This window comes from Antedon mediterranea, chromosome 10 (genome assembly GCF_964355755.1).
Source record: "Antedon mediterranea chromosome 10, ecAntMedi1.1, whole genome shotgun sequence".
Lineage (NCBI taxonomy): Eukaryota > Metazoa > Echinodermata > Crinoidea > Comatulida > Antedonidae > Antedon > Antedon mediterranea.
Window position 1 is genome coordinate 16,265,575 of NC_092679.1, and position 12,945 is coordinate 16,278,519.

Sequence of the window (12,945 nt, forward strand, 5' to 3'; positions counted from 1 at the left end):
TAGCCTATATTGAAATATAGAAATGTATAAGAACAAAATGTTGTAATATAATAGTTTAATTCTATGTTATCATTTTCTACGGCGGTTATTAGTTAGGTCTCTATATTTAACTTTTGTATACTTTAACTAAGGTGATTATACTATCTCAAATTGATATACGTCTGTTTGTCTCTAAAGCCTGACATTTACAGATATTAATTTATAACTATCACGTGCGTGATCGCATCACTGACAACATGACATACGACTAATTGTACTTCGGTGATAAAAAATGTGTATAAATCACTAATCCAAATGAAAATCATTATTAAGCACCTGAAGTTGATCATACTATAATTCACGGTACTCGGAACCATTTATGCCCAAATGGCTTGCAAACGACGAATTGACGAATAAAGTTTAAACATGAAATAGAGCTGCATTATTCCTTTAATTCCTTAAAAAAAATATAAATTACGTTACTTTAGGCCTAACTTCTTTTTCTATGGGATGCGATCACCGCCATGATATGAATACAGCTATATTCACACTTGTTCCGTTTCACACAACGGAAGATGTCACCGTTCAATTCCGTATACAATTTTTAACTGTTACACAAAACGGCGCCATCTTCAAGTGTGAATGTACCTTTAGCGATGAACTGAGGTTTCAATTAAAATTGGAAAGAAATTTGCCGATCTGTAAATTCTATGTTGGAACCTGTGCAGCTCTAGGATTAATTCTTTTTGTCCGCCCTCTATGGAAATTAAGCAATAAACAGTACTAAATAGTGCGATAGTAATCCTTACTCTGCGACACTTTATTAAAACTCTTGATTTATGCCAAATGAACGTTTTGTTCGAATTATAACTGTAGTACAGTATTTCCACATTCAGGCAGAGGTGCATGCATCTTCAGGTCTGATTAGGAGAAAAGCAAACTTATTGCGCCACAATTTGCTAATAAATGTATTCAAAACTCCACTTCCTTCATCTTTATACCTTTTCTGAAGATGTTATAGGCCTAAGCATAAATGGACAACCAAAGTTTTCGTCTTTTTCCATTTCCATGTATAGTGTGTAATTGATCATTATTTATTAAAACTGACTCTTTATATAAAAATTACAATCTTGGTTGCTATTGTCTGCCATATTGGAAATTTCTAATAAGATTGCAACGAACTCCTCTTTAAATTCTTACGGTTCTTTCTAAACACGTGTTTGTTTATAAAATGAAAGAAATAAAATATAATATTGTTACAACTTAGGCTTCTGGTCTATTACATTTTGTTTGGCCTTCATTTTTCAATAGTTATCGTCAAATTTATCAAATTAAAAAAGTCTGTTTAAGACCTAACAAATACAAAAGAAGAAAAACATTAGAAATGGAAAATGTTTAAATGTTTTTCTTAAATTTGTTGAAATACTTTTTTTTCTTCATATAGGCCTAGGCCTATATGTGTTCGGGAAGTTTTATTGTTAATTACCTTATATTTCCTACAAATTAGAAAGAAAATAAATGTTTATTTTGAATAATGAACTCATAGATTGGAGGGCAAGCTTCAACTACCAAGTTTCAGAAGTCTGTAGGTAAGCATTTGTAATTAATTGTTAAATTTTAACCTTTCAAGATCAAACGCAGTAGAGATAAAGGTTAATATTTATCAAAGTTAATATGTGCGAATCGAGGTCCGTGTTGTTTCACAGATTAGAGAAGGGGTGAGTCTATTTACACTACAGACTCAGTTTGTTCAGGCACGATACTTTAACAAAACAGATAATAAAAGTCTAAAGTTCACCTTGTCGTTGTTGATCGTTGCATTCCAAATAGGCAAACAAAATGGACGCCTAACCAAGATAATCTTTATTCATAAACTCTTAAAATGGAAACTTTGTATCATAAAAAAATAAACCTTTATTGCATAGTTTCAAATATTGCAAATTATAAAAATATAATATATACATATCATTATTTTCAATGGTAATGTCTCAATTGAAGAATTAATTGAGTAATCAAGGATATGGAAAGTGGTTGAGGTATTTTAGATTGTAGAACACGAATTTGTATGATTTTTAATACATGTTTATGTTTTCATGCAGTTTTATGAATCGAGCCTGGGCCATGCACTTTTGGTGACGTTGTTTGAATGGAAAGTTATAATGATAGGCCTGTAAATGGTACCAAACTTATATTAATATTAATAATAAACACATGTGTATATAGAATTATGTTTTAGCAAGATGGTTTGTAATTTTTAAAATTGATTACTTTTCTAGATGACGAAATGGCTACTGTTGAAACTATTGTTGTATTATTAAGCAGACTCGCATGGTATAGATCTGGCGGCTAAAACACAGTTCAGTGGTGGCGAATAGATGAACAAACTTTAAGAAAGTAGTTGATAGGACCATGTCAAGTTTTGCATTGATTTATGTAAAATGTTAAACTATTCTATATTCTACTGTATGAAACTTGTTGAGAACATGATAATAATCATGTTCCAGGGAGATTACCACCTATCTGATAGGACAGTGATTAATTTACTATTGGTAATCCTTGGCCTAAAGACATGAAATACAATTTAAAGAATGAATGTTATTTTTCGGGCATGGATGGTGCGCCATGTTTGCCTCATCTCAGCAACAGCCGCTGACCAATAGTTAAATGTTTATAAAGAAGATAGCGGTAAAACCATAGTGCAGTTACGTTTTACAGTGATGATCTTCATGCAGTATAAAAAATGACCAATGGATATTGACCATGTGTAGGCCTAACTGACTCCATGGCCTATGAACCATTGACGTAATAGCGGTATACTGAGTGTTATGTTTTACTACGGTGATCTGATAATATAACTATGGTAAAATAATAGCGAAAATAATTAGGTGATAAGGTAACTGTTCGTGCAATTAGCATCATGTGTCAACATTGCGAACACACATCTCTTTCTCTCAAGATTCAATAAAAACAATTTATTTGTAAAAGATACCGTAAAACCTAGAAAACATGAATTTCTTTTGGAAAAAGGCTGGCTGCAACTGGCGTCATCATCTTCTCAAATCAAACTAAGTGTAGACAGGGCATTATAATTAGTGTTCCCTGGCCTTTTAATTTAGATTACGTGTCTTTAACTGTGTTCTTGTTCTACGGAGCTTAATTCAACTAGGTATACATTTTTGTAGGTTTTACAGTACTTTTTTTCCTGGCGCTTATGTACATCCTCTCATTCTCCATATGGTGGCACTCTTATCACGGATATAGAATATTGATAGAATAACAAACATGGTTTTTTCCAGTATGATTTGATACGAAATCGAGTTGATAGATAGCCCATGGGTTCGATCATGCAGGTTAAAACACAACGCTAAAGGAAAGATGAAGTTGATAACGGAAATGACTTCTCTAGGCCACCACAGCGAAGATACTGCCAGCGGAGAAAAGCTTCAGTTTTTACGTTCGCCTTATTATGCCATGATCAATTATAAGTACAAGATTTCTATTGCTAATAATGAGTTCGGTTGATGTAATACTGAATGGAATTTATCATATTTACTGATAATGATTTTTTTTCGGTGAGCAGTCGTAGTTTAGTGTGATTGAAAGATAATTTTAACCGATTCTTAGTACTGCTGTACAGTGTCATAGGCATCCAGTGTCAATGTATCACGTGACGCATGCATAATAGAAACCTAATATGACATATAACGTAATACCTGCACACATGTGATAAATATGTGACAATGTATTATCGGATTTGCCTATGATACTGTGCATACAATGTCGTAATGTGTAAATACAGCAACAACAAAAATCGGATAATTAGATCCAAGTTGAATTGTTTAAGCAGGAAGGAACCTAAATGACTAAATTTGGGCATACGGAACATTGACAAAACATTTATTCTTGAAAATGTGCAGTTAATGTTATAGCTTTTTGTAATTTAATATTAAGAATTATTGTCGAATAAATTATTAATTTATCGAAATCATATTTTTTTTCTCTCTCAGGCGAAATATTAGGGTATATTTATCGAAATCATATATTTAAAGCTTTCTCGGAGGAAATATTAAGATATAGAGTATGACTGGGTCCCAAATAAATTGTTTCAAATATCTTTGAAATGCTACTACAGAGCAATGACGTCATGATTGATTTACAGGTTTTTTTGAAACCGTAAACATGGCTGTCCGCACTTGGTAAACAGCACGCTGCGGTACTTAACGTTAATTACGCGAGTTGAAGTTATTAGGGAGTGGTACTCGTGTAGTTCGGTTCATATTTTTCCCATTCCAGAATAGATGGCTGATTAATGTGATGGGTCAACGGGGGACAAAGTGACAAATTGATAACACATTTTAAAATATGAAATGAACATTCTAATAAGTTCATTATGCAAATTACGTATTTGCATATCCTTTTAAAGAAATCTTTTCGAACTAAAGGTCGGTTTACACTTAGACGTTGCCGCGTAGGCCTATATTCGACTGAGAGATTCGATAATTTACGGAAATAACCGTCGTGCCTTACAAGGCAAATACAAGTAAACGTAAACAGAATGAAATGAAATTAATATTTGTGTCAATGATGATGTCATGAATCTGCAAAATGTAACCAATCTTTACCACCAAATAAATTGCATGGAAATTAATTGATATTAAATAATACATACACGTGAAGCACCCCAGCTGAATACACGATGATAATACCCCGTTAACAAATTGTGTTGACACTATTCAAAGTGTGACGATGGCATGGAGGAAGTTCTAAAATCTAGATAAATGTTTATGGACTGTCAACAACTTGTATTTATTAAGATGTGTGTAATAAAAATAAAACATACAAGAGAGTGTTTATATTGTGAACAAGATTCTTAAGAACATTGAATAATATAAGTATGACACCTTGTTGAAAAATGCTTCACCAAATGTAAGCAGTGATAAACTGTTCTAAAGTTTACTTGTCAAAATGTCGAATACAGAACTGATAATGAAACTAAAATTGAAGATGTTTTCTAATTGAATTATATATTTTGTTACATCGCGTTGTCAATGGATGATGATCTGGAGTTCTCCACGAGTGAATTAATATTTCCCAACGAGTGAATTGCTCCCATTAGGAGTGAATTATTTCCCCACGAGTGAATTACTCCCAGCTCACGAGTGAATTATTGCCTCACGAGTAAATTGCTCCCCCAGGAGTGAATTATTGTCCCAGGAGTGAATTTCCCCCAGGAGTGAATTACTCCCTTACAAGTGAATTATTTCCCCACGAGTGAATTACTCCCAGCTCACGAGTGAATTATTGCCTCACGAGTGAATTGCTCCCCCATGAGTGAATTATTGTCCCAGGAGTGAATTATTGTCCCAGGAGTGAATTTCCCCCAGGAGTGAATTATTCCCTTACGAGTGAATTATTGCCTCACGAGCGAATTGCTCCCCTAGGAGTGAATTATTGTCCCACGAGTGGATTGTTTGTCCACGAGTGAATTACTTCCTTTACGAGTGATTTATTGTCCCACGAGGGATTGTTTGTCCACAAGTGAACCTCTCCTTCACGAGTGAATTGTTCGTCCATGAGTCAATTGCTTCCCCACGAGAGAATTTTCCCCCACGAGTGAATTTTTCACTCACGAGTGAATTTTTCAACGAATAAATTATTCTTCCGAGAGTGAATTATCCCTCCACGAATGAATCGTTCTATGACGAGCGAATTATTTCCCCACGAATGGATTATTCCCTAACGAGTGAAACATCCCACACCAGTGAATTATTCCATAACGAGTGAATTATTCCATAACGAATGTATTATTCCCACATCAGTGAATTAATTCCCCCACGAGTGGATTATTCCATAACGAGTGTATTATTCCATAACGAGTGTATTATTCCCACCAACACGAGTGAAACATTCCTCCACGAGTGAATTATTTCTCCACGAGTGAACTATGCCTCCACGACTGAATTATTCCTCCACGAGTGTATTATTCCCACACCAGCGAAATATTCCCCAAGAGTAAAACATTCCTCCACGAGTGATTTTTTACAGTGAATCGGTAAATGTAAATGAATCACAATTTATGAGTGTGTTTAAATACATGTGTATGTACTGGAAATGAACTTTTATGAAACCTGAAATGTTTGTAAATGCTGAATAACACTAGTATTGTATAATTCACAAAAATAAATTCATGGGCAATTATCAAATTTAATCACTCTCCAAGAGTTTACCAGCTTGATACAAGTCACAGATATTTGATTATAAAAAATCACATTATTACGATTAAAATCTCATTTTTTTTTCAATTTGAAAAACTTATTTTTTTTGGTAAAGATTAGAAAAATAATTCATATAAAACATTTGGCTACATGCGAATCATTTTTGGTTTGATTTGATTTATTCAAAACGAAAAAAGTACAATGAATGAAAAAATGAGTAAACACAATGATTGAATGAATGAAAGCTGTTGATAAGATCGTAAGTTATGTACAGTTTTTTGACATGCATTTGGAAAACAAACTCGCATCTCACATTTTTCACCATAAAACATCGTATTAGCACACATACATACATAAAAACATTTGAGTTTGACTTGGACAAAGAACCCAAACTATGACTTAACGATCAAATTTTTTTGGTTAAAATCTTTGATATTAAAAAACAAATTTAATTTGTATTCGTTCATAAGTTTGTTTACCATGCACTTTTGTAAAAATATACAAAATGGAATGAATGAAATTAGGAAAACTTTATGTCAAATTTAAGGAGATTTGATTAAAAATGTTACATATTAGAAACTCGGGTTCGAACTGATCCAAACGTTCAAATTTGACCCAAATATTTTTATTTAGCACAATCTTTGGTATATGATAGTAATCACAAATGAATACAGTATTCACAAACATTAACACCAGCTCAACTCTCTCTTGTTCATACTGTCCACCAACATGGAATGTTTTGGTAACCAGCTTACCAGCAATGAAATGAAAAACAATGTAACGAATTATCCAAAACGGATGGTAAAATTATGACGAATGACACTCTGCAAAATTGTTTGAAATGTATGGAAATTTCTTGAATCGAAAATGAAAACCTGTTTTAGGTGAGATGAGTATAAAATGTTTTTCAAAAGATTTATTGTAGTAGTTTTTCCAGACTAATAAATCGAAAACTTACAATACATGCTCCAAAAAATTGATAAAGGGATACGTTAAAGAGATAAATGATAAATTAATATGAACACATCCAAATTAAAGAATATGAACAAAAAAATGGGTTTTATGATCTTTGATGAGGAAACATAGCACAGGTTTGTAATGCTTTTATGGTACAAAATACTTTGGGATAGGACTAAAAAATTATTGCATCATTTTTTTGAATTATCAAAAAAAAAAATCATTAATAAAATCTGTAATAAAATAAATATACAGGTTAATTGCACTTTTGTTGAGAAATATTAAAATATGGTTTGATGTTAATTTGCAGTGATAAGTGACAAACCCATCACCACGATGACAAAAATAAGAAGTAGTTAATATTGTACAGCATACCTAGCAAAGAGCAGTAAAATAATAGAAATGCGATAAATTCAATGTGTGTTCACTCCTCTATTTTTATCGGAAGAAAAATTGTTTGCATCAACGATGATTGATGCATGGGAGGACAAACACATGCATACAAAATTGTGACCAGTGCTTGTTAAAATGGAAACTTTGTTTTGTGTTGCTTAGTAACAAAATCATGGCACATACCATGATCGGATGATAGGATATGATTTGTTGCTAGGCATGCTGCAACTAAGGCTAATTAATGAGGTATGTTGCATAACCTGGTTGCAATGTTTAGAAAAAAACAGCAACCAAGGTGTATCATTCCCTGGATGATGACAAATATTAACGTTGAATTTTTAATTCTTTTTAGCGAAAAAGTGCAATGTATTACACTCTTATGATTGTGGAAAGAAGTTATTTATTAATTTAGAATATACATACAACTGTTGTTATGGGTATAAATAATAATAAGTAGGTAAAGATTGTAAATAAGTTGAAAATAACCACCGGTAGTGTGAAGTTGATCGTTTTAAAATATTGTTTTGAGACATGCATGCTACCTGCCGAAAAGGATCAATGAAAGAAACAAGACACGTGAGGTGCGGATCAAGAAGAAAGCTATGTTTTATGCGTAAAATGGTTTGAACAACATGATGGTGATATTGACATCAAATGACCTTTTCAGTAGTGGCATGAAATCAGCTTGGTCTGTTATTGTCAGCTGAGATGTGATCTTCTCAATGTTATGACTTACATAAGCACATCAACATGATGTAGCCTACATTGTAAGGAGATAATATTATATATCCAGATGATTCATACAAACGACATACTATCTCTAATTGACGTCAAAAATTGAAAGCTGATATTTTCCAGGTGGAAGATTATGCAAATCAGATAAGCTACAGACCGAGCTGCTTTCAGTGCCACAAAAATGTATAGTGCTAAAAAACAACAAAAAAAGTCATTAGCAAGGAAATATGACATTAGGTAGATGAAGGTTGGCATATGCCAAACCAAAATAAAATTCAACTTTGACCTCTTATATAGTGTTAATTAAATACAATGGGATAATAATAAAAGGTTCTAGTTACTATTCTGAAAGCACAATTATTTGGAAAGTCATTCAAATATGAAAACAAAAATTAAATCATCAACTTAATAACAAAAAAACATTTTGTTTTTAACAACGAAAGATATCAAGGTTTGAAAGTTCTGGTTATCGACAGTGGAAACACAAATCAAAATTACTTTTTTTGATTCAGTCTGTAAATAAACTACAATACATCCCAAATTACACATAATTTATAATCTCCTCCCTAGCATAGCACCCTTAATAGTAGCATCATAATCTACATACATTTATACGAAAATTCTTAAAAACACAAGTTTTATATAACAATAGAGAAAAAAAATTATATTTTATCTTATTTTATCATAATTTGTTACATATTTGATATAAATTATCTTGAATTTTTCAAAATCAATGGAAGGTTTGTTTTTAATACATCATTGGACAAATCAAAATGAATTAGATGACGAATGGATGGAGAAACAAAAGTATGATGTCTTTACAAAAACAATGATAAAGTTGAAAATGAAAAAATAAAAATCCAACAGACATCTGGAAATAAAAAGCAAATTGATAAAATTGTTATTTAGCACACAATTAAAATGGAATACTTTATCAAACAATTTGAGTATATATTTCTTAAAACCTGACAAAATTTGATTAAAAGATAGGCATTTGCACAATGTTAGAATAATTTCTGGTATCTGGAATAACTAAGGCACTTTTCAAAAATCGAAAGAAATAGTAATTCCTATTTAAAATAAAAACTCTATTTGCTTCCAATGTAAAGCATTTGCTGTAAAAACAAAACGACTCTACAAGAACTATATTTCCAGATGTGGGTTTCATCACTTTTTCAACTTCAACTTTTTAGATTAATTAATAATAAACATTTAATGATTGTAAACAAATACAATGAAGATACACAAATGATTTAGATGATTTCTCGAATATAAAAAATAACTACTTTTTAACTTAACAAAATATATAGAAAGCATGCAATGATAATTAATTAATAGAATGAAACTCGAAGCTCTCTGATCTGGTGTTACAAAGCTATTTCAATTAAGGGACCATGTTAAAATGATTTTACTTCAGTTACTGCAGTAACTACAATTTGTTTACTCTTTAAAATGTTTATGCAATTATAAGCAAGCATTCTTCAGAAAACCATACACACTGTTTATTTAGTGACTTCATCATAAACTCCTATATAAACAAACTAAAAGTTATACGTTTTTTGTAGTAACAAAATTCATTACTGCAGTAACTGAAGATAATTTTGAGATGATTCCTAAAGTATACAATTGTTTCATACTTGTTATATTTAACAGCATAAATCACTTTATAACAAGAAAGCTTTTGATTTTCTGACAGCTAAAGACTTGTTATGATGTTGCGAGTTGTCATGAGAAAGAAACTGTATGATATACAATGACTTTAATCTAGAAATTATCCAATTTAAGTCGTCAACAAGACATATTGAAATCATGGATTACAACCAATCTGACTGGCATAACATTTGTCTTTATGCGCGGCGGCACAAGAAACCAGATTCTAGGAATTGTGCAGATAAAATCAAGGAATAAAACAGATAATGCAAATTACTCGCATAAAACTATTTCTGCACAACATCACCAGTCCTAGGCCATGGTCGTTTTCACACTGACTTATTAAACTTTTCAGTAAAATCAAATCTGCTCTTATTTTGGTATGATTTGTACAACAGAGAGCATGAGTAAAATAATAAATGATTAACACTTAAAGATAATAACCATGTTTGTAGAGGAGGGAAAAAAACCTCTCCTAATACAAATGGCTGTTATCGAAACACACGCGCACTACATATATGTAAAACTACAAGCTACATTCAACATGTATATATGCATTCAAAATATACGAGTACTTATATACAGTACTCGGATGAGGAAAAAAGAAAAATGAAATGATTTACTGTTAGTAGTGAATGCGATGATAATGATGATGGTGATGAAATGAACGCGAAATGACGACATGAGGTGAAAGAACGTCCAATAAGTTCGGTTTTTCAAAGAGCGACAACAAATCGTCGCAAATTTGGCATTTTTGGTCATTTTGGTTCATTGAAAGGCATGTTGGAGAAAATGTGCATACAATTGCACTGTCTTAATAAAAACGACTGAATCAATAGATAAGAAGACACACTTATCTTAATTACTATCTAATTCATATATAAATTAACTCTCATCCCTAATTTCCCCACCATCCTAATCTCCCCCCCCCCCCATTTTATCCCATCCCTCATTCACAAAGCAGCATTTCGGCTACATTTCTTGAGCTGTACCTTTGAATGTGTTATAAACTATACTACTATATTTCAAACTTAATATTTTTCTAAAATCTATTCTTCTAAAACTCTTTTTTTCAATATTGTCTGAATTCTCTCCCACAAACTCCCGTCTTTGTCCTCCCCTATACCAATCAGTTTATCTTCCTTTCATACACTTTGACATATAATTGATTTTATCTTTTAAATAAATTTGTATTTGTGTCTTTTCACAAATTATACACTTTATCATAAATAAAACTTACTCATTTTCTTTAAATAGTATCATATGCATTTCATTAAAGAATGATAAAATCATGTTCTTTTACATAATTTCATGGTCTTTCTTCAAATTAATAAAAAATGCCCATTCTGAAACATGATTTGTTCATTGCCTTCTCAGGATGAATCGGTTGTTCCATAAATATCAAAATTTGATCAGAATTGAATAGATTTGAAATCACAATGCAGACTTCCATTTCTAAAGTTACGTTTAAATCTACTATCTAGATACATAGACTCAAAAACATCAAACAAATACTCACAACAACAAATAAAAAGACAATTAACAAATCGAGTTCATTGGTTGAAAATAGAAATTTTGCAAAAATAGAGAAGCGATCAAGGTCATGTGATGTAATCGTGCACGCTAGAAGTGGTCACATGATTTTAACACAACCTTTTTCGGTAATTTTTTGATCGATACTGAAAAACATTGGGACAAAAATGACCCTCTTTTGGTCGCTGTATATCATTTTATAGAGATACCATTATGTGGTCCCTTTGAGCGCCCTGTTTTGCTCTTCTTGAAAAATTCGCTGAGAAACGAGAAAATGAGCGGTTTGAGTTGCGTTTGGAGAACCGGTAATAGTAACTTTTCGGTTACGTGTACCAGGAATATACTCTCCCTTTTTGGAAATTTGAATCTTTGCCCCGGAATACTGTTGGAATTCAACTAAAGTTTTTCCTCCTTTTCCAAGGATAGCACCTACTATAGTTTCAGGAACTTCAAATTCCAACGCGCATTCTTTGGTAGCTTCTTTGATTTGTTCAGGGGCTATTGCAACCCCAACCCCAGGAAATGATGGAACCTGGGCCATCGCAAACCCTGGAACCATCTCATTGCTCACTATGGCATGACCTGTAGTACTTGAAGAACTTTCGATGGTCGCTGCTGTGGAAGTGATAGGAATATGTTGGGTATGTTTTGGTGGCGACGGAGCACTGCTGGATGCAATTTGGTAGTGTCCACCTAAGAAGCCTTGAGCAGACATGGAAGAGGGGGGGAAAATGGGAGCTGACGGTTGGGCTAGGGCATGAGCAGTTGCACCTAGTAACGGACTAGTAGCTCCGATGCCCATACCGGGTAAGGCACTTACATTGTGACACAGGCTATACCCGTATTGCGCCAGATGCCCCATGGGGATACCAAGCCCGTGCTCTGCTGCCGTGAGCCCATGATGATGAGCACTGATGGGAGCCTGCACTTGTGGGACACGTGCTCCAAATACAGCTTGAGGCGTCAGAGCCATACCACCTACCGGGAGTCCAGGTAATCCTGGTGCTGTGGGTATTCCTAACGGACTTTTCGTAATTGTTTGAACCACGCTACTCGTCTCTGCAAAGGGTGAACCCGTTGGATTTGCGTTTGCGACTGGACCAGTAATGGCAGCGTAACTTAAGTTGTTGCAACTACCGCTTTGCGGATCTTCTTGTATCTTTGATATGACAAAAGCCATTGCCTTTTTGACGGAATCAAGTTCACCAGAGACGGTAATGACTCTTTCTGACAATGTGATACCTTCTGACTTTTGTGATATCTGAACTCTGGCACTGCTTTGTTCCATGATAGATTTAATCATTGTTCCTCCTTTACCAATTATCAAGCCGGCTGTACTATTTGGTACAACAACTTTTGCCTGAAAAATACAACATTTTCTAAAATTACATTTACTGATTTTTTAGTGTAGAGTGAAACAGCTAACAAAGAATGCAAGACCAGCTGGTGTGATTTCTCAGGATCTGACATCAAATATATTCAC

General features: G+C 33.1%; 1 protein-coding gene across 1 annotated transcript in view; it reads right to left on the reverse strand.

Annotated features, from left to right (window-relative positions):
• Positions 1 to 10,874: 10,874 nt before the first annotated feature.
• LOC140061202 (RNA-binding protein Nova-1-like) overlaps positions 10,875 to 12,945 on the reverse strand; it is a 55,198-nt gene continuing 53,127 nt past the window's right edge. Inside the window, exon 4 of the mRNA XM_072107713.1 lies at positions 10,875 to 12,822. Within this exon, the coding sequence (XP_071963814.1) occupies positions 11,674 to 12,822 (1,149 nt within the window). The 3' untranslated portion in view covers positions 10,875 to 11,673. The remainder of the gene's footprint in view (positions 12,823 to 12,945) is intronic.